The sequence below is a fragment of the Cyprinus carpio genome, chromosome B9 (genome assembly GCF_018340385.1).
Source record: "Cyprinus carpio isolate SPL01 chromosome B9, ASM1834038v1, whole genome shotgun sequence".
NCBI classification, from domain to species: domain Eukaryota; kingdom Metazoa; phylum Chordata; class Actinopteri; order Cypriniformes; family Cyprinidae; genus Cyprinus; species Cyprinus carpio.
Window position 1 is genome coordinate 881,339 of NC_056605.1, and position 22,896 is coordinate 904,234.

Genomic DNA, 22,896 nt, shown 5'->3' on the forward strand with positions numbered 1-22,896 from the left:
TCATAAAATACATTTCACAAATGCAAAACACAATTCGTAGATATACAACTGTGCACAAAAACCTTTGAATGTTTAAAATGTACGAGTGTCTGAATGTACAAATCGTCATTTACTACGAATCCACTCGGATTTGTGTGTGTGTGTTTGAGACTTTCCTGGCAGAGCTCTCTTCCCACGTGGGTCTGTCGTACTCTTTAGCCAATCAGATGCGAGCTTACCATTCAACCAATCATATCAATGAATTATATTTGAGACTAATTGGCTTCCATAGTAAAGAAGTGCTTCCCGAGCCTGTTCCTGAAGCCCCAGTGCTGTCTCCTTCATCAAACACAGTAATATAACATCGTATCCAAAAGTTACAGTATCCAACTGATTCATTCAATTCATGGGTTTAGATATTTACACACAAAATATGCAATGGATTGTTTTGATTCTGGACTCATTTCAATCACAAGAATTTGCTATAAATGATGATGTGCCACTTTCCATGATTGGAGAACTTTTCATGAAATGACAAGCGTAAAAACCATGAGAAAGTCATAACATGCGCCTTTGGGGTTTCACATGTCATAACTCGATGAGGAATATCTTTACATCTAAATGACAGATCATAGTAAGAGTGGGCTCATTTTAATCTGGAATTTTTTTTTAAAAGTGTCATGCCATTTTCCACGATCTATGCAAGTTTCATGAAGTTATAAATGAAAACGCAACCTATAATATATTTTTCATTTAATGGTTTTGTGTGTGTGATAGCATACTGGAATATCGTTAGATCTAATGAACAAATTATGATGCGTTTGGGCTCCTTTTAATCGGGAGAATTCTGAATTTTTTTTGTAATTTTCCATGATCTATGAATGTTTCATGAAGTTATGAACAAACGCACAAAGTGAAATGTACAGTTGTTTCTTCTGCTGCACCTCAAGTGTGCCTGTTGGGTTTTATGTGTTACAGCTATGAGCAATCTTGATCTTTGGATCTCAGATTATGATGCGAGAATATATAATCGGGAGAATTTTCTGAAAATAATACCATACAATTTTCCACAATCTATGCATTTATCATGAAGTTACGAATAAAAATGCAACATGAAGCATAGAGATTTTTTACTTTGTTGCGCCTGTCTGGTTTAATGTGTTACAGCTCTATGAGGAATATATTTTGATCTAACTAGGGATGTAACGATTAACCGCGAGTCCGGTTGAAAATTGATTCAAACATGTGACGATTCAAAGCAGTTGAGATGCTAAACAAATCGCGATTCATTTAGGGGAAGGAGTTTATATGAATGCATGTCTGAGTGGAACTTACTTTCTTTAGAAAAGTTTAGATGGTAGTTTTTCCTTTTCATCTTGCCACTGTATAATGCATATTAAAGTTCATACGTGCAGCGCTGCTTTGTTTACAGCGGTAACCAAGGAAAAGTGTCACCAAAGTCCCTTTAAGACAAGTCATGTCACTCGGCGACCATCTTTGAAACACCTCTTGGGCATCCAAGTGCAACTCCTATCTCTCTGAATGGGTAAACATCAAATTCTACAAAACTGTTCACTAGGCTTGCGATTAAATTTCATATTTGAAATCGCCAAAGTAATCGGATAACAACTGTGTCAAAAATGTTGTTTATTTTGCTCAAATAACGTTATAAAAAGCTTATTATTCAGGGTAGATCAGCCAGTGTGCATGTGCAGTCCTGAGCACACATCTCAGAACGCTGACTGTTTCTATAGCAACCGGGACACTTCGGCAGCTTTCATGCAGATATTTTTATATATAGTTTCACAAAACTGAAGTCAAACCATTCAAAAAAAAAAACAAAAAAATGTAATTATACTATCTAATTTAAATTAAAAACTGCTCATGTTGCATGTAAGCAGCATCTTTGTTTGGATCATGATTAAAATGCAGTGGTTGTGGTTGGCTCTAATTTTAAATGGAAAAAGCACAGACAAAGCCTTTTGTTTATATGAAGAGATTTATTTTATGTGTGTTCCTTTTTTATTTGATTTGGGGCTTGTTTTAAATTTTAAATTTAGTTTTGTTATTTACATTTACATTCTATTTAAATGTTGTCATTTAGCAGATGCTTTTATCTAAAGCGACTTACAAATGAGGACAATAGAAGCAATCAAAACCAACAAAAGAGCAATAATATGCAAGTGCTATATTAGTATATTATTATAGTAATATATTTTAATTTCACAAAGAAATGTACAGCATTTTGTCCAAGCAATAATAAAAGGACACATTTGATTCATAATTTGTCTTAAATATAATTTTGTTGAAAAAATAAAATAAAAATAGTGACTAGATTCGTGGGTTGAATGAATCGTTACATCCCTAGATCTAACCGATGGATTATGGGATATTTGGGCTCTTTTTAATCGCGAGAATTTTCTGAAAATAATGAGATTTTTCAAGATCTAAGCATGTGTCATGAAGTAACGGGCTAAAATGCCACAGGATTGCAACCTCTGATTTTTTTGCTAAGCTACATATCCTAATTGCATGTTTTATGAAGTTACGAGCAACATCGCCATATGACCGCTACCTTAGATATTCGCCTGTGCAGTTTTGTGTGTGTTATAAATTCATGAATATCTTTAGATATAAATGATGGATTATACTGAGTTTGGGGTTCTTTTTAATCAGGAGAATCTAGTGGTGTCTTAATAATGGTATTTTTCCATGATCTAAGCATGTTTTATGAAATGACAAACAATATGGTGACATCACTATATTTTTTTTTTTATATATGGGTCTGAGGGTGACTTGCTCAAAAACTTGATCAAGTTTAGTCAAAGCCCCAAACAATTATGCTATTCTAATCCAACCCTATCAATTACAAACACACACACACACAAAAAAAACATTTTACAAATTCTGCATTTTTTTTTTTTGGTCATTTACTGGCAAATAACTCAGCACTTCTTTTGAGTAGTCTTTATTCAAAGTGGCTACACACATTGTAATGCTCAGACTCTAATCTGAGCACAATTAAACACTTTTCTCCCTCATTTCTCACTGTTGCGAAATATCAGCAGAATTGGGATCCATTTGCAGCTTTATTGGATAACCAGACAAGACCGGGTCAATCACCAGTAGTTACAGCAGTGGAGGCTAGGCTAGAGACAAAACTAGGGACAGGCTGAAGGTCGGGGCAGATGGCAAACAATCACAGTGGCAGAACAATCCGAGTCAGAGCAGGCAGAGAACAATCAGAAAACAATAAACAGTCGAGGGTCAAAACGAGTAGGCAGAATACAAGGAGACAAACGATCAGCAGTGACAGCCGGGGCAAATCAAGACTTCGCAGTGAGCTGGCGTGAGTGTGAGGCTTATATATGTGAGTGTAATTAGATGCAGGTGTGTGCGTGCAATCAGTCCCAGGTATGAGGCATGATGGGAACTGGAGTCCAAATGGATACAGTCAATATTCAGGAGGGCGTTCCCTCTGGTGGTGAGGAGGCAGCGGTATGGGAGCCTCCTCTGTAACAGAGCCCTCCCCTCCTGACGCGAGGAGGCAAGCGACGCCGGGGTCTACCACGAGGTCGAGGGGTCGGTTTTTCCAGATGCGTCCTGTGAAACTCTTCTGGGAGTGTGGGGTCGAGGATATCTCCAGCCTTGGTCCAGGACCGCTCCTCCGGTCCGTACCCCTCCCAATCAACCAGATACTGGAGGGCGTCACCCCGGTGCCTGGAGTCAAGCAACTTGTGCACTCAATATGAAATCATCAAACTGATTGTCGTTGTTGGCAATATGATCAAAGGAACCAGATAATTTCTTGATTCAGGCATTCTGTCTGTCCATTGGATTGAGGATGGTAGCCAGATGTGAGGCTGATGTTTACATTTAGGTGTTTGAAGAAGGCGGCCCATACCCTTGAGGTGAACTGAGGACCCCAGTCTGAGACAATATCCTCAGCTAAACCATAGAAACAAAACACATGATTGCACATTCAGTTCAATGGTTCAAATGGGCAATGGTTGTAACAGGCCTGCTGGTAGTTGTCTGGGTGATTTAGAAGTGTTGCAGGTAATGCAGTTTTGGACGAATTTTGTGGTATCCGATAACAGAATGGGCCACCAAAATTGGTTCTTGAGCAGACGTGCAGTGGCAGTGATTCCGGGGTGTCTTGAACTGGACATATGTACATGTGTCAACAGGCGTTCTCGTAGTGATTCTGGTGATAGGTGAGATTGGTGGGACTTTCAGGAGGTGGCAAGTTCTGGAGATTCAAGTTGTTTGCTTCGGTCATGATGTCCCACTGCAGAGGTGCGATAAGAAGTTTCTCAGGAAGAATACTTTCATTGACATTTGAGCAGAATGTTTCCTCGGTTTGACAAAAGAGGGCATCGGCTTTGGTATTCTTGGTGCCTGGACTGTACGATACAGTAAACTGAAATCTGGTGAAGAATAACACCCACCTTGCCTGTTGGGGGTTTAATCGTTTGGCAAGCGTAGATATTCAACATTCTTGTGATCGGTGAGAACTATAAACGGGTGTGATGCTCCCTCCAGCCAGTGACGCCATTCCTCTAATGCTAATTTCATGGCCAGAAGTTCACAGTTGCCCACATTGTAATTCCGTTCTGCTGCGGTTAATTTGCAAGAAAAGGCGGTGCACGGACACATCATTGCTGGCGATCCATGACGTTTGGGAAAGTATAGCACTCCGATGTTAGAAGCGTCAACCTCGACAATGAATGAACGTCCTGGATCCGGATGTCGGAGGATAGGTGCTGAAGTGGACCTTAGTGCATCGAATGCCAGCTGTGATTTCGAAGACCAGGTTAATTTGGTGGGGTTACGCTTAGTCATGGCGGTCAAAGGAGCATGTAGAAGTTTGCGAACCCCAGGAAGCGCTGTAAATCTTTGAGTGTCTGGGGAAGCGGCCATTCCAGAACTGCCTTAATCTTCCTCTCATCCATCGCTACCCCCTCTTGGCTGATCACATACCCAAGGAAAGTTGTGCTTGTTTGATGGAACTCGCATTTCTCAGCTTTTGCGTAGAGTTGGTACTGAACGAGGCGTTTTAATACAGATCTGACATGACGAAGGTGATCCTCCAGGGAATTTGAGTAAACCAGGATGTCGTCGATGTACACGATTACCCCTCTGTTAAGCATGTCCCGAAACATGTCATTCGTGAAAGATTGGAAAACTGATGGACTGTTTGCCAGGCTGAAGGGCATAACCAAGTACTCATAGTGCCCACTAGTGGTAGAGAACGCCGTTCTCCATTTGTTCCACTCTCGGATGCAAATTAAATTGTAAGCATTGCATAGATCCAATTTGGTGTAATATTTAGCCTGGCGGAGCTGATCTAGCTCTGCGGGGACCAGTGGCAGGAGATAACGAAACTTAACAGTAATGTCGTTAAGGCCATGGTAATCAGTGCATGGCCACGACCCTCCGTCCTTTTTCTTTACAAAGAAGAACCCAGCTGAGGCAGGAGAAACTGGTCTGATATCTAAAATCTCTTTAATATATTTAAAATCTTGCTTATTACTTATAAAGCCCTGAATGGTTTAGCACCTCAGTATTTGAACGAGCTCTTGTTACATTATAGTCCTCCACGTCCACTGCATTCTCAAAACTCAGGCAATTTGATAATACCTAGAATATCAAAGTCAACTGTGGGCGGCAGATCCTTCCATTTTCACCCAGGTCACTTTACTTTCATTTTTCCTATTTAGCGCCTAAACTCTGGAATAACCTACCTAACATTGTTCGCCCTCTGAAGTCGGCTAACGCGGATAAATCTAGATTAAAGACCCATCTTTTTAACCTGGCTTACACATAACACACTAATACACTTCTAATATCCAAATCTGTTAAAGGATTTTTAGGCTGCATTAATTAGGTAAACCGGAACCGGGAACACTTCCCATAATACCTGATGTACTTGCTACATCGTTAGAAGAATGGCATCTACGCTAATATTAGTCTGTTTCTCTCTCTTATTCCGAGGTCACCGTAGCCACCAGATCCAGTCTGTATCCAGATCAGAGGGTCACTGCAGTCACCCGGATCCAGTACGTATCCAGCCCAGATGGTGGATTAGCAACTAGAAAGGACCTCTACAGCCCTGAAAGACAGCGGAGACCAGGACTAGAGCCCCAGAGACAGATCCCCTGTAAAGACCTTGTCTCAGACGACCACCAGGACAAGACCAAAGGAAACAGATGATTCTTCTGCACAATCTGACTTTGCTGCAGCCTGGAATTGAACTACTGGTTTCGTCTGGTCAGAGGAGAACTGGCCCCCCGACTGATCCCGGTTTCTCCCAAGGTTTTTTTCTACATTCTGTCACTGATGGAGTTTTGGTTCCTTGCCGCTGTCGCCTCTGGCTTGCTTAGTTGGGGACACTTCATTTACAGCGATATCGTTGACTTGATTGCAAATTATTGCACAGATACTATTTAAACTGAACTGAGCTGCATGATGACATCACTGAATTCAATGATGAACTGCCTTTAACTGTCATTTTGCATTATTGACACACTGTTTTCCTAATTAATGTTGTTCAGTTGCTTTGACACTTTTTTGTTTAAAACACTATATAAATAAAGGTGACTTGACTATTGCTTTATTGTATTTAAATGTTCAGTTATTTTTGTTAAAAGAAAAAAGTCATTTAACCTGTTATACTGTATTATGAACACTTTTTTTTAAAACTAAATTGTAATACCGTGATAAAAGCATTAGCAATTAATCGCAACATGAAAATTTGATACCGACATATCCCTAATGGGAACTGGAGTCCGAATGGATATAGTCAATATTCTGGTGGTGAGGAGGCGGCGGTATGGGAGCCTTCTCTGTAACACTTACAGCTGTAATGCAAAAGTTATATAGATTACTATAAAAATAATGCTCTTGGTAGTATTCGTTGGACTGTCTTTAATTTATGCTGATTTTCCTTCACTCAGTTCCGCATTAGAGTAACAGTAAGAATAAAAACAAAACATCTGGACAAAATGCTAATCAGAAATTTGGAGGAAAAGACTGTCGATATTCCAAAAAGGTGTAGGCCTAAATTTCTTTATGCTAAATATAATTTAGCAGTCATTTTCCTTAGTATTTTGAGATGAAAAATAAACCTGACCAGAAGCATTTCCACAGTTAGATGGACTGTTTTAACTATAATGTGTCACACAATAGACCGTGATCGTATCCTTAGCCTAAATCTCCTCAAACTATCTATATCATAAGTGATTCTGTATATGAACAATGCAGTGCTAATTGACATAACATTTATTACAGAATAAAAACTATTCTGCCTTATTATGTGATAAAAAAAAAAAGTGTTTGTAGTATATAAACAAATCATTATTATTAGTTATTGTCCAGCAGTTATAGATTTCTAAGCCAATTAAAAGATAGAAATTAGAATTTTTTTTTAACTTGAATATAGTATCCACTACCAGTCAAAAGTTTCAAAACAGTAAAATTGTTAATGTTTTTTAACATTCTGTTCTCCAAGCCTGCAATTATTTGATCCAAAGTACAGCAAAACAGTACAATTTTGAAATATATTTACTAGCCTATTTAAAATAACTGTTTTCTATTTGAATATATTTCAAAATGTCATTTATTGAGATTTCAAAGCTGAATTTTTATCATCATCACTCCAGTCACAGGATCCTTCAGAAATCATTCTGATATTCTGATTTGCTGATCAAAAAACACTTATAATGATGATGTTGAAAACAGCAAAGTAGAATTTTTTCAGGTTTCTTTGATGGATAGAAAGTTCAGAAGAACAGCATTTATTTAAATTCAGTTTAATCCTTGCTAAATAAAAGTATTCATTTCTATAATTTCTTTTCCAAAAAATAAAAATTATACTGACGCTTTTGAATGATATAGTGTATAATGTTGCAAAAGCTTTTTATTTCACATAAATGCTGATCTTTGGATCCTTCTATTCATCAAAGAATCTTGAAAAAAAAATGTACTCATCTGTTTTAAATATTGATAATCAGCAGCCTAAATCTCCTCAAACTATCCATTACAGTGTTTATGATGTCTTATGACCGGTTTCTTCACTTTAACAGCTGATTCTGTCACAAACCCAAATAAGCATGGACACACGGGTCACGTGCATGAAGCAAACACATATGAAGGCTCTTACCGTATATACTGCGCAGTGAAGGTGACGGTCTGGTTGGCGGCGGTCTCGTGAGGCCAGTCCCACCGCAGCACATAACGGGTGTTGAGCGAGTCCATGCTGACGTTCTCAGGACGCCTCAGATCTCCAAATCCTGCCAGACACACACACACACACACATTTCTGCTTCTGCAAGGTTGAGCATTATAACTGTACTCTGCTCCACAGCTCTCCAGACTCGTCTTCATAACCAGCAGTGTGCAGGCAATGTGCAGGGCTGACAGCTTCACTGATGTAATCACACAGCCATAAACCTGATTCAATTTCACTTATGATATCATGGATGTCATTTAGTGTGAAATACTGCATGCATTCAAAAAAAGGCAGATAAGTTTAAAACAAGAGCAACGGAGTGCATTCGTAAATGTAACAAAAGCACATCTACAGTAACAGATTCTTATAATCCATTTGTGGCCTTATTAAATTTGTCACACAGATTCTTAAATGCGTAACTGCAGTGTTTTAATCTCTGTATGCCTTTATGACCAGTCTACATGAAGTGACTAAAGTTTGCAGGATCATTTTTATTTTTAGTTTGACTGTGTTTAACCACAGCAGCTGTCTGTGTGTCGTGCCGCAACAAATTCTGGTTTTCAGGTCGTTCAGCTCCCTTAAACAAACACCCATCTCTAGAACACATCTGAATACACATGCTCATATAGAAACATCTTGTTCCTTAGACGGAGGCTGTAAAGATCCAGACTGCTCAGGGTTCGAGTCTCAGAAGTGATGCTGCTTTACAGAGGATCAAGAGAAGTCTAGAGCACAGCTGAGAAACTCTTTCAGTTCCTCTGATGGTGTAAGCTTGGTTATTTTCACAGCAATATTACAGATGTGTTAAATATTATTTTAGAAATATGTGTTGGTATTATGCAACATGTTCATTAACAATAACAATGAGTGATGATATTTCAGTGATTTGTCATTTTAAAAAACACTGGGCCTCATTCATGAAACATGTGCAGAAGGAATATGTGTGTAAATAGTTTACAAAGCAAACGTAAATTTTCAAATTCATGAAAATGTTTGTATTTTCAAAATGTTGGTTGGTAAGAAAGAAATGTACACCGGCTCCCTGCCACGTGTAAATGGTGTAGAAAACATTCTGTGTTCTTTTGGTCAAACTGATGACACTGGATTTTGATGCACTACTTCATAAGTTTGTTTGCATTGTTTTTTTTTTACTGTACAACTGTCACTTTTTATACTACACTGACTAACCATCCTACTTGTACAACGACCGAACAACAATAGAAGTTAATAATACTTCATTTTTATATTCAGTAATATTCTTCGAAATGAGATACTACTAATACGTTACTGTCATGGATCATAGCAATTAAAGCGTCTCAGCTGGAAAAACGCTGTGCCACCAAAGCGTTCTCAAGCGCCACCAGCTGGTCGTTTTCAGAAGAGCGCCTGGCAGTTTTTCAGCTGGCTAAAAACTCTTTGGTGGACACACGTTATTGAACAGGGGCGTAGATTACGTGGGGGACATGTCATCATGACATGACATTTAATATCACGGAAATTCGTCCCCCGCACTTTTTCGGGCAAGTGTGTTCGCATAGAGGTTTTCAAGAGCTGGTGTGAATAAATCTAGAGTTAAACTCAAAGAGACAGGATAGTCTGCGCATGACCTGATATTTTATTCAGAACCAGAAGGTGAGATTAACATCACGAAGAGCTAAACACTCATGCAGTGTGTTTTATTCATACCTGAAGCTGGAGGCCGCTCTCGCGCAGAAAGTCATTCCAGGAAACTCCTAATATGGACAAAAGCGTTCAGCTATCGCGGTATGAAAACAGTTGTTTTCACAGAAAAACAGAAACTTTTGGAAACACGAAGACATTAAACATACGACTGCGACAATATATGGTTTGTGTTTTTCAAGTCATCTACAGCAGGTGATAAATAAAGTATATGAACAATGCAGTGCTAATTGACATAACATTTATTACAGTATAAAAACTATTCTGCCTTATTATGTGATAAAAAAAAGTGTTTGTAGTATATAAACAAATCATTATTATTAGTTATTGTCCAGCAGTTATAGATTTCTAAGCCAATTAAAAGCTAGAAATTAGAAAAAAAATTTAACTTGAATATAGTATACACTACCAGTCAAAAGTTTTAGAACAGTAAAAGTGTTAATGTTTTTTAACATTCTGTTCTCCAAGCCTGCAATTATTTGATCCAAAGTACAGCAAAACAGTACAATTTTGAAATATATTTACTAGCCTATTTAAAATAACTGTTTTCTATTTGAATATATTTCAAAATGTCATTTATTGAGATTTCAAAGCTGAATTTTTATCATCACTCCAGTCACAGGATCCTTCAGAAATAATTCTGATATTCTGATTTGCTGATCAAAAAACACTTATGATGATGATGTTGAAAACAGCAGAGTAGATTTTTTTCAGGTTTCTTTGATGGATAGAAAGTTCAGAAGAACAGCATTTATTTAAATTCAGTTTAATCCTTGCTAAATAAAAGTATTTATTTCTATAATTTCTTTTCCAAAAAATACAAATTATACTGACGCTTTTGAATGATATAGTGTATAATGTTGCAAAAGCTTTTTATTTCACATAAATGCTGATCTTTGGATCCTTCTATTCATCAAAGAATACTGAAAAAAAAATTTACTCATCTGTTTTTAAATATTGATAATCAGCAAATCAGCATATTAGAAATATCACCTAAGAACACAACAATAAATTACATATTAAAAAAGATTAAAATAAATCTTTGATCACAGGAATAAATTACATTTTAAAATATATTCAAATAGAAAACATTTTAAATAGTAAATATATTTCACAGTATTACTGTTTTTGCTGTATTTTGGATCAAATAAATGCAGGCTTGATGAGCAGAAGAGACTTCTTTAAAAACATTAAAAATCTTACTGTTCAAAAACTGTTGACTGGTAGTGTATATAGATTACAGAAATGTTATATTGTAATGTTTTATATATATATAATTTCTGTCCCCCTCACTTCTGAAAAGATGGCTACGCCCCTGTTATTGAATATTTATTGTCAGGCGTATCGTCTATTAGTCTTTATGCATTTATGCAATACACTTGAGCCAAACATGAGAAAGTAGACCAGAATATTCCACTGTGCTCCTGGACATGTCATTTATGTAGTTATAATTCATAGGTGGGGATTATGCTAATTGTGAATGAGTGTTCACACGCGTCCTATTTACAATGATTGGAACGTCTTCAGAAATGTTTCGATTACATTTTTATTTCATCTTATCTATAAGCACAGGCCTGCTTTGATCGTTCCACCTGCTGGCAGAGATTGAATGTGCATTTTCAATAAGCCCGTTTGCTGACAGTATTTTCTGATTCATGGAGTGATAAAAAGAAAAATCTGAAATCCAATGTGAAAATCAACCTAAAGCTTTACACCGCAAACTGCAGAATTGTACATTTGAAAGTTAATGTGCCTTCTAAAAGTCCAAACAATTAATACAGTAAGTTGCTTTGTTTTATAGCTAAAATATAGCTACTTTTGCTACATTTTCACAAAAAAAAAACCCAATGATTTGGTATTCCTCTTATATCATTGTCCTCTTTTATGCTTAAAAATAAATCTCCTGACAGTTCTCTCCCAAGTGGTCTCATTGTTGTCCCTGTCAGCATTAGGTCTGAGTATGATTCAGTGCTCTATATAACACTTTTAATTGGAGAGAGAGAGCAAGTGCAAATCCAGGTCGCAGCACCACTTCCGGATGTCACGGATTTCCTCTGGCAGCTGCTACGGTCTTTCTCACCCTTTCTGCTGTTTACATGCTAAAAACTACACTGTGTATATCCTTATAACCTTACTGGTGTCACATTTCCCTGGTTAAATAAACATATATATATATATACATACACATCATATACAAAAAAAACATATATACACACACACACACACACATTACATTGTATTTTTACACTATCTAACGTTCTGTTTATCAAAACAAATAAATCTTATCAAGTTAGTGTTTTTACGTATTTTTACATTTCTTCCAAAATAATAAAAGGCAGTAACAATGCAAATAATATATTTTATTTGTAAACTGATGTTCAGCTGTTCTTTTTAACTTTACCAGCGGGTGTCGCTGTTGGACAGTTCCTTCATAAAAACTAGTGACTTTTACACTTTTTAATGTCACATTTTGTTTATTTTTGTAATATCGATAACTTTCTCATCCAGTTCTTTTTTTCTCTCTCTGTAAAGAGACTCTGCCTCCCTTGCCTTGACTGATGGCAGAAGTCATACAACAAACAAACATAAATTTATTCATCTTAAATTATGATCCTTGTGGCTTTGAGGTTGTCAATTTTGGCAGGTTATTTTACATTCATTTCCTGCATGCAAATTAATAAAGCGATGAATGAAAACTGGGCAGCTCAACAAAGTACAGAATTTAACTGAAAATGGGCAAATGTGGGATCACCCAGAAATTAAATGTTTTTATATATATATATATATATATAATTACAATTTGCATAACTACGGTTTGACAACAAATAGCATGCTTAAACTATGGTGAGTGGAGCAAAATGCTTTAACTGTAATAACCTTTTTTATTTGTTGCAAAACCATGTGTAATTTTGTTGCAAACTAATTTTACTGTTATTTTATAATGAAATACAGTAGTAATATATTTATAATATTTATAGAAAGCATTCAGTGTTAGAAAAGATCATGTATGTCATGTACTGTAAATGCTCTACAGGTTTGAGGCATTAATTGTAACATTAGTATATACACCAAATATTTTGACCATACTTTCTTCTTTCAGAGCAGGAAAATATTTTTTGAGAGACACCAGGACTGCCGCTGACTGGTGTGGTAACAAATTTAAATGTTTTGTTTTTTTTTTTATATAAAAAAATTGATAATGCATACTACATACCAACAAGCAGATGAGCACCAAATTAAATCCCTACACAAAGCTGCGTGGGCAGATAGTTCTCCAGCAGAACTGTTCACTTTCGTATTTGGGAAAAAAATATTTTGAAGTGTTCTGCACAGAAATGGTTGATAAAGCAAAGTACAAAATCTTCACCAGATTTGAGGAAGAATGAGTCATCCTCATCATAAAGTATTCATACCTTTAAGTGCTTAGCTGAAGCACCTTTACAGTCTCAAGTCTTTTTGGGCATGATACGACAAGCTTTGCTCAACAGAATTTGGCAGTTATTTGTCATTCTTCTCCTCATCTCTTCACCTCTCAAGCTCTGTCAGGTTGGATGGGGGCAGATGCACATTCTCAGGTTTCTCCAGAAATGTCTGAATGGGTTTAATCCCCGGCTGTGTCTGGGACACTCAAGGACATTCACAGAGCTGTCTATAAGAGTGGTCTCCTGCTGTGTGTTTAGGGTCACTGTCCTGTTGGAAGGTGAACCTTCTGTCGAGTCTGAGCTTCTGAATGCTCTGGACTGGGTTTTCATTAAGGCTCTCTCTATATTTTGGTGCACTGAGTGTTTCTTCTGCTCTGACGAGTCCCTCAGTCCCTGCAGCTGAGAAACAGCTCCACAGCATGAGGCTCCAGCACACTTTACTTTTGTGATGCTACTCTGCAGGTGATGAGCAGAGCTGTTTCCTTCAAACATGATGCTTGGAATTGAGCTTCATCAGACCACATAATACCGTTTCTCACAGTCTGAGGGTCCTTTTTTTGTAAATTCCAAGCGTGTTTTCAAGTTTCTTCACTGAAGAGAGAATTGAGTCTTGCCGCACCACAATAAATCCCAGATCGGTGGAGTGTTGCAGTGATGTTTGTCCTTCTGTAGTTTCTCCACATATGATCATGGAGCTCACCACACTAACTAAAGCCCTTCTCCATCAGTTGCTCAGTTTGATCCAGTTTCACAGTCAGTGATGGTTTGGGGTGCCATGTCGTCTGCTGGTGTTGGTCCACTGTGTTTTCTGAGGTCCAAGGTCAACGAAGCCGTATACCAGGAAGTTTTAGAGCACTTCATGCTTCCTGCTGCTGACCAACTTTATGGAGATGCAGATTTCATTTTCCAACAGGACTTGGCCCCTGCACACAGTGCCAAAGCTACCAGTATCTGGTTTAAGGACCATGGTATCCCTGTTCTTAATTGGCCAGCAAACTCACCTGACCTTAACCCCATAGAAAATCTGTGGTGTATTGTGAAGAGGAAGATGCGATATGCCAGACCCAAGAATGCAGAAGAGCTGAAGGCCACTATCAGAGCAACCTGGGCTCTCATAACACCTGAGCAGTGCCACAGACTGATCGACTCCATGCCACGCCGCATTGCTGCAGTAATTCAGGCAAAAGGAGCCCCAACTAAGTATTGAGTGCTGTACATGCTCATACTTTTCATGTTCATACTTTTCAGTTGGCCAAGATTTCTAAAAATCCTTACTTTGTATTGGTCTTAAGTAATATTCTAATTTTCTGAGATACATTTGGGATTTTCCTTAGTTGTCAGTTATAATCATCAAAATTAAAAGAAATAAACATTTGAAATATATCAGTCTGTGTGTAATGAATGAATATAATATACAAGTTTCACTTTTTGAATGTGTTAATAAAATTAACTACAGGTGCACTAGATGGGCAACCATTAGAAAACCCACAAAACAGGAATGGTTTTGCAGGTGGAGGCCACTGACATTTTTTCCCTACTCATCTTTTCTGATTGTTTGTCACTAGTTTTGCATCTGGCTCGGGTCAGTGTCACTACTGGTAGCATGAGGCGATACCTGGACCCTACAAAGGTTGCACAGGCAGCAACTCCTCCAGGATGACATCTATACGTGCCACTGCCAGAAGGTTTGCTGTGTCTCCCAGCACAGTCTCAAGAGCGTGTAGGAGATTCCAGGATACAGGCAGTTACTCTAGGAGAGCTGGACAGGGCAGCAGAAGATCCTTAACCCATCAGCAGGACCTGTATCTGCTCCTTTGTGTGCAAGAAGGAACAGGATGAGCACTGCCAGAGCCCTACACAATGACCTCCAGCAGGCCACTGGTGTGAATGCCTCTGAGAAAACAATCAGAAACAGACTTCATGAGGGTCCTCTAGTGGGCTCTGTGCTCACTGACCGGCACTGTGAAGCTCGAGTGGCATTTGCCATTGAGCACCGGAATTGGCAGGTCCACCTCTGGCGCTCTGTGGTTTTCACAGATGAGAGCAGGTTCACCCTGAGCACGTGTGACAGATGTAAAAGGGTCTGGAAAAGCGGTGGAGAATGTTATTGTGCCTGTAACATTGTTCAGCATGACCGGTTTGGTGGTGGGTCAGTGATGGGCTGGGAAGGCATATCCATGGAGGAACACAGAGACCTCTACAGGCTAGACAATGGCACACTTACTGCCATTAGGCATCAGGATGGAATCCTTGGACCAGTTGTCAGACCCTACGCTGGTGCATTGGGTCCTTGTTCCTCCTGGTGCAGGACAATGCCCGGCCTCATGTGGAGAGAGTATGCAGTCAGTTCCAGGAGAATGAAGGAATTGATACCACTAAATGTCCTCCACACTCGCCTGACCTAAATCCAACAGAACACCTCTGGGACATTATGTTTCGATCCATCTGACCTCAGACTGTCCAGGAGCTCAGTGATGCCCTGGTCCAGTTCTGGGAGGGAATACCGCAGGACACCATCCTTCGTCTGCATGATATTTTTCCCCATTGAGATCTGATGTGTTTTCAAACTGTTCCTTTAATTTTTTTGAGCAGTGTATATACATTATATATACACACACATATATAGGCATATAATAAAAGTATTTTATAAGTATATACAAACTTAAGGTAGCAACATAACGTGAAAAAAAAAAAAATGAAGGGGTATATAGGCACTATATATATATATACACACTGGTCCTTCTCCAAAAATTAGCATATTGTGAAAAAGTTCATTATTTTCCATAATGTAATGATAAAATTAAACTTTCATATATTTTAGATTCATTGCACACCAACTGAAATATTTCAGGTCTTTTATTGTTTTAATACTGATGATTTTGGCATACAGCTCATGAAAACCCAAAATTCCTATCTCAAAAAAATAGCATATCATGAAAAGGTTCTCTAAGCGAGCTATTAACCTAATCATCTGAATCAACTAATTAACTCTAAACACCTGCAAAAGATTCCTGAGGCTTTTAAAAACTCCCCAGCCTGGTTCATTACTCAAAACCGCAATCATGGGTAAGATTGCCGACCTGACTGCTGTCCAGAAGGCCATCATTGACACCCTCAAGCGAGAGGGTAAGACACAGAAAGAAATTTCTGAACGAATAGGCTGTTCCCAGAGTGCTGTATCAAGGCACCTCAGTGGGAAGTCTGTGGGAAGGAAAAAGTGTGGCAAAAAAACGCTGCACAACGAGAAGAGGTGACCGGACCCTGAGGAAGATTGTGGAGAAGGGCCGATTCCAGACCTTGGGGGACCTGCGGAAGCAGTGGACTGAGTCTGGAGTAGAAACATCCAGAGCCACCGTGCACAGGCGTGTGCTTTTTGAACCAGAAACAGCGGCAGAAGCGCCTGACCTGGGCTACAGAGAAGCAGCACTGGACTGTTGCTCAGTGGTCCAAAGTACTTTTTTTCACGGATGAAAGCAAATTTTGCATGTCATTCGGAAATCAAGGTGCCAGAGTCTGGAGGAAGACTGGGGAGAAGGAAATGCCAAAATGCCTGAAGTCCAGTGTCAAGTACCCACAGTCAGTGATGGTCTGGGGTGCCATGTCAGCTGCTGGTGTTGGTCCACTGTGTTTTATCAAGGGCAGGGTCAATGCAGCTAGCTATCAGGAGATCTTGGAGCACTTCATGCTTCCATCTGCTGAAAAGCTTTATGGAGATGAAGATTTCGTTTTTTCAGCACGACCTGGCACCTGCTCACAGTGCCAAAAACCACTGGTAAATGGTTTACTGACCATGGTATTACTGTGCTCAATTGGCCTGCCACCTCTCCTGACCTGAACCCCATAGAGAATCTGTGGGATATTGTGAAGAGAAAGTTGAGAGACGCAAGACCCAACACTCTGGATGAGCTTAAGGCCGCTATCGAAGCATCCTGGGCCTCCATAACACCCTCAGCAGTGCCACAGGCTGATTGCCTCCATGCCACGCCGCATTGAAGCAGTCATTTCTGCAAAAGGATTCCCGACCAAGTATTGAGTGCATAACTGAACATAATTATTTGAAGGTAGACTTTTTTTGTATTAAAAACACTTTTCTTTTATTGGTCGGATGAAATATGCTAATTTTTTGAGATAGGAATTTTGGGTTTTCATGAGCTGTATCCCAAAATCATCAGTATTATTAAAACAATAAAAGACCTGAATATATTTCAGTTGGTGTGCAATGAATCTAAAATATATGAAAGTTTAATTTTTATCATTACATTATGGAAAATAATGAACTTTTTAACAATATGCTAATTTTTTGAGAAGGACCTGTATAGTATATATATATATATATATATATATATATATATGTGTGTGTGTGTGTGTGTGTGTGTGTGTGGTGTGTGTGTGTGTGTGTGTGTGTGTGTACATATGGTCACACTTTAGTTTTGGGTCTAATTCTCACTATTAACTAACTATTGACTTTTGCCTCACTAAACTATTAATTATCTACTGTTCAGGTACAGGGTAAGATCAGATGTAGAATATGGTCACGCATAATAAGGCATTAGTATGTGCTTTATGAGTACTAATAAACAGCTTATATAGTAATATGCAAGCCACTAGTTAATAACTTAAGTGTTACATTAAATGTTTGTGTGTGTTGGGGGGGTATGTACAGTATTGGCTAGTGGCAGCTGGGCACTCCTTATGTGTGTTCTTTATGAGGAATGCTTATGCAATTTATTGGGGTCATATTCTGATCTGCTTGCTTGTATATAATATGCATCATCAAATTTTTTACTTAAAAATAAAACAGTGTAGTTTACAGCAGAAAAGGCGACAAACGATCGTGACTCCTGGCAGCTGATACATAAAAATGTATAATAATAACAATAATAATACAATTGTGGGAACTTTGCATCATCATTTTAAAAAAACACCAGCGCACGCCACTGACAACAGTGTAGTTTTTACTGAGAAAACAGCAGAAACGGTGAGAAAGACCGTGACAGCTGCCAGAGGAAATCCGCTGTCAGAGAGAGCGCCAGTCCCTGCAGTTTAATTGTCAAGAAATTACTTCTCTGTAACAGTTTTGGTTCAACATACTTATGCCGCGTTCCAGGCAACCTGTAACCCGTGTTTTTCCAAACTTCAACCCGTGAAAGTGCACTGGACCGGCAGTCAAACCCGTGAACTCGTACTAGATCGATGTACTGAGGGGCGAGCCAACATGGCGTCCGATGCAAACGGAGTTTTCTGTTGTTAGAGTTTGTATTCATTTTTCACACCCACTGAGCAACTCTACAGTCCTTTAACTGATGTTTTGAGTAAGGCATTGAACAGCGGAGCAACAAATGTGTAATTTAGTAACCTTCAACCTTTAGAAATAATCATTTACAAAAGTTTATACCGACGTCTTAAAACTATATCGTTCAAAGATAGTTGGAATCTCTTCCCCTTTGGATAAAGGAAAATACAGATAAAGGAAAATTAGGTTTAGGAAGAGATCGTTCTGCTGACAATCAAAAAATGGATGTCATGGAGACTCATTCCTACGCTCAATGCAGTAGTCCAGAGCTAAAGTTAACTCCGGTCCCGGGGTCGGAGCCATGCACGCCAGATCCCAAGGAAAGTAAATCAGAGCCAACGTTTGCTGAGGTACAGAATAACATCATGCAAATACTGGTGGAGAAAATGAATCAAAATACCAAAACCATACACCATGAGATCAAACAAAACAGAGAACGCATAAACACTTTAAAAGAAGCTACTGAATTATCTCCTCTGTTATTTTTATTGGTCATGCAAGTATTGTATCTTTATATTAAAATCAGTCTGTTTAAGGGCATCCAGTTGGCCAATAATGTGATTAAATGTTCCCAGTTAGCAGATGATACGGCAATTTTTCTTAAAGACATAAAATAATTAAAAGTGACTCTGGAGTGTCTACATGAATTCTATTTAGTATCAGGGTTAGCTATAAATATAAAAAAATGGGAATTGTTTGCTTTAAAAGAAAGACCCAGTAACTTGTCTGAGTTTTGTGAAATTCCAATAAAAGACTATATTACTTATTAAGGAATTACGATATGCAAAGATCAAAAAGAAAGAATAAATCTTAATTATACCCCAATAATGAACAAAATTAAAAAAAAAAAATGACTGGTGAGAGATCTTTCTTTAAATGGAGACTAGTTTACATGGCTATAGATATTCCAAAAAGTATCATTAATGAGATAAATAAATGTATAATTTTATTTGGAAAAATAAACATCATTATTTGAATAAAAAAAATACTTTCTAATCCACTTATTTAAGGTGGGCTAAATGTACTTGATTTTGAAATATCTAACACTATTTTTAAAATTAAGTGGATACAAAATGATATCCGTTCAAAAGATAAGCTATGGTATTACATCCCTAATATTATTTTTGAAAAAGTAGGTGGTATTGAATTTCTTCAAAATTATCAATCTTAACATAAAAAATCCCAACATAAAAAAACACAATATTCTTATCATAGATATTGTTATCATGGATGATTATACACAAACACAAGTTTTTCTCCTCACAAATGCTTAATTTGGAATAATAAATACATTACACACCAAAATAAATCTCTTTTTTTAGTTAATTGGTTTAGTAAAACTATTTTGTTGGTTTCTCAACTTTTGACTAGTAGTAATGGTCATGTGCTTACATATTTAGAGTTTTTAGAAAAATGTTCACTTTATATACCTGTTAAGGAGTATATGATGGTTATTAATGCCATTCCTTCAGAAATTATTAGGAAATGATAGAGTCGAAAAACCAAATTCAGATTTCAATCTTAAACTGGAAGGTATAAATATAAAAGAACAAAAATGTAATAATAATTATCTTAGAACGATTTGCCAAATTTTCCAGTGTTCCTTTAGCCACTGGTTTTTGGAGATCACAATTTCAAGATGTCAACTGGAAAGAAACCTTTAAAATCTTCAGACGTTTTCACAAATAATCACAAATAAAATTATCATACAACATTGTTCATCATATTTATCCTGTAAAACAGATAATTGCAAAGTTTTGTAAAGATATTGACTTGAAGTGTGTTTTCTGTAAAGAGGAAAATGAGACTATTGTTCATTTATTTTATGATTGTATTTTATGATTTTTGTTGTTGTTGTTAAAAGTATTAATATTGAATTGCAACTTAAAGAAAAGGATTTTTTTTTTTTGAGTATACGGTTGACTTCACAATTTGGTATATTGTGAATTTACTCATCATATGTGGAACATTCTTTATTCACAAATGTAAATGGGCAGCGAAAAAACTAATTTTACTCATTTCAAAATAGAAATAGGTCACTACGTGTATACCTTAAAAGAAACAAGAAAAGACAAAGCCAAAAGAACTGTAAGTTACTTTAAAGCCTTAAATCTATTCTTTGAATAATTTGTTTACAAGATGTGTGTTTTATTTATATTTTATTGCTTTTCTTATTCTTTTTTTAAGCATTTGTTTTAATTCAGTTTTAATGTTATTGCCCTTATGTTCTTCGTTCTAAAAACTGCAATAATTTTTTTTTTAAATAAATTTAAAAAACGATCGACGTACTCCCAGTTTCGAGCTCTGACGTCACATAGCCTCCGAAACAACAATGGCAGCCCCTCCGGATAATATTAACTACGGATATGGTGTTTATGCAAGTGGTACACGTTGAAAAACAGACTGTAGGACAATAGAACGTTGCAATAAAATGAATAATGTAGCTACAATTCCTTGCGCTCAGGAAGTTTGGCGTGACTTGCTTGGAACGCTACAAAGTCGCGAGTCGTGGTTTGAAGTCGTGATTTACTGCCTGGAACGCAGCATTAAAACACAGAGCCTTACGTCATCCACTGACATCCATGAGCAGCAGACTCGATAGGAGAAAGGTGAATATAGATCATACTTGTTTTATAGTCGCGAAGTTAAACCTACTGAAAGAGTAACAGCTCTTTTGTGATAGATGAAAACCAGTTTGAATGTAAGCAGAGGCACACATGTGAGTGTCAGAAGAGCTCAGACTGATCATTAACTCACCCGCGGACACTTTCAGCAGAAGCAGAGAACAGACGCAGAAGCAGCGGAGCGCCTTCATGTTCGCATTCTGCTGCTGCAGCTGCTCTGTGTTTGCACGCAGCCTTCTTCCGCTGCTGCTTGAGTCCACAACAGGAAGTAACGCTTTAGTCATGTGGAAATTATGTTCGATGGCTCAGCTGTTACGAAACTACAGGGGTGTGTTCTCACAGAATAAACAGAATAAAGCAGGAAGTACTCTTCTGACACAGGTGAATGGAATGCCAATCCTGCCATACTTATAAATAAATAAATAAATAAATAAATGTACAAAGACATTTAAAAAAAGGCAAAAATAAATAAATAAATATACAACGAAAAGTAAAAAGCGAAAATAAATTTTCCCCACTTTTTTTATTTATTTATACAGTTATTTATTTCTACTTTTATTTATTTTCACATTTATGTATTTATTTACGTATTTATTTCTTTATTTTTTTCCAAAGTTTCTTTATTTCTACTTTTATTTATTTTCACATTTATTTATTTCTACATTTCTTTGTCTGTAGGGTAATGAGGAGGGCGTGTTTTACCTCAGGAATATCAATCGAGCCAGAGTAGAGGAGAGGTATAAGCTTTGAGGCCTCAGTGACACCCTGTGGTGCCCAAACGAAGTACAAGAAGTGTAGCCTACATGTTGATAGTTTGGGATGAATGACACTTTCAATCACTTTAATATAGCTAGTGCCAACAATTGTACACGGAAGCAGCTCCAGGAGGATGAGTATCCATTTGTTTACAGGATCAAAAGAAGCAAAGTTTCCTTTTTGCAAATGAAAACCAGTCTCCTCTTGGCTTATGTCGAAATCCTCCAACATTCTTCTTTACAAATCCTTGTTTTTTACTTCTAATTGGTGACTGTTGTTTTGTTTTGATCACTCCGCTGCATTTCCGCGTGTGTCACTTCTGAGTGGCGCATTCGCAACGCTGACCTCCATACGTCATTCCCCCAGAACTGCTTCCGTGTACAACAGTGAGCACAAGCTAGATTAAAGTGATTATTATGTTTTAAATATGGTTATTTGTCTTACAGAAATGCATTGAGTCGCTACAGGAGGCCTTTGTTCACCCCCTGGACCAGTGTGAGAGACTTTTTTATGGATGGGCACTTTTTATTTAACTTCTTTTGGACTGATGCATGCAACATCCGCTGAGTGCTATTAATCAGCTTGAAAGTTCAATGACAATTCTGAATATAACTCCGACTGGATTCGTCTGAAAGAAGAAAGTCATATACACCTAGGATGTCTTGAGGGTGAGTAATTTATGGGCTAATTTTCATTTTTGGGTGAACTAACCCTTTAAGACTAGAGCACCCTCACTAATTTCAGAAGCACCATCAGTGATTATTTCTGGAACCTGGTTGATACACTTTTAGTGTATAACTATATGCAAAAACAACTAAATACAAATGCACTAAATAAAATTATTTAATAAAGGCATATTTACAATTTAAGCACTTAACTAAGTTTTAATAAAATAAATAACTAGAGAAG

At 37.6% G+C, this 22,896-nt stretch overlaps 1 protein-coding gene across 1 annotated transcript in view; it reads right to left on the reverse strand.

The window, feature by feature from the left end:
* Positions 1-21,551, reverse strand: part of LOC109065507 (interferon alpha/beta receptor 1b-like) — a 35,952-nt gene extending 14,401 nt beyond the window's left edge. The window contains exons 1-2 of the mRNA XM_042730555.1: positions 21,365-21,551; positions 8,144-8,273 (exon numbers count right to left, since the gene is read on the reverse strand). Coding sequence (XP_042586489.1) covers positions 8,144-8,273; positions 21,365-21,515 — 281 coding nt within the window. The 5' untranslated portion in view covers positions 21,516-21,551. The remainder of the gene's footprint in view (positions 1-8,143; positions 8,274-21,364) is intronic.
* Positions 21,552-22,896: the final 1,345 nt, after the last annotated feature.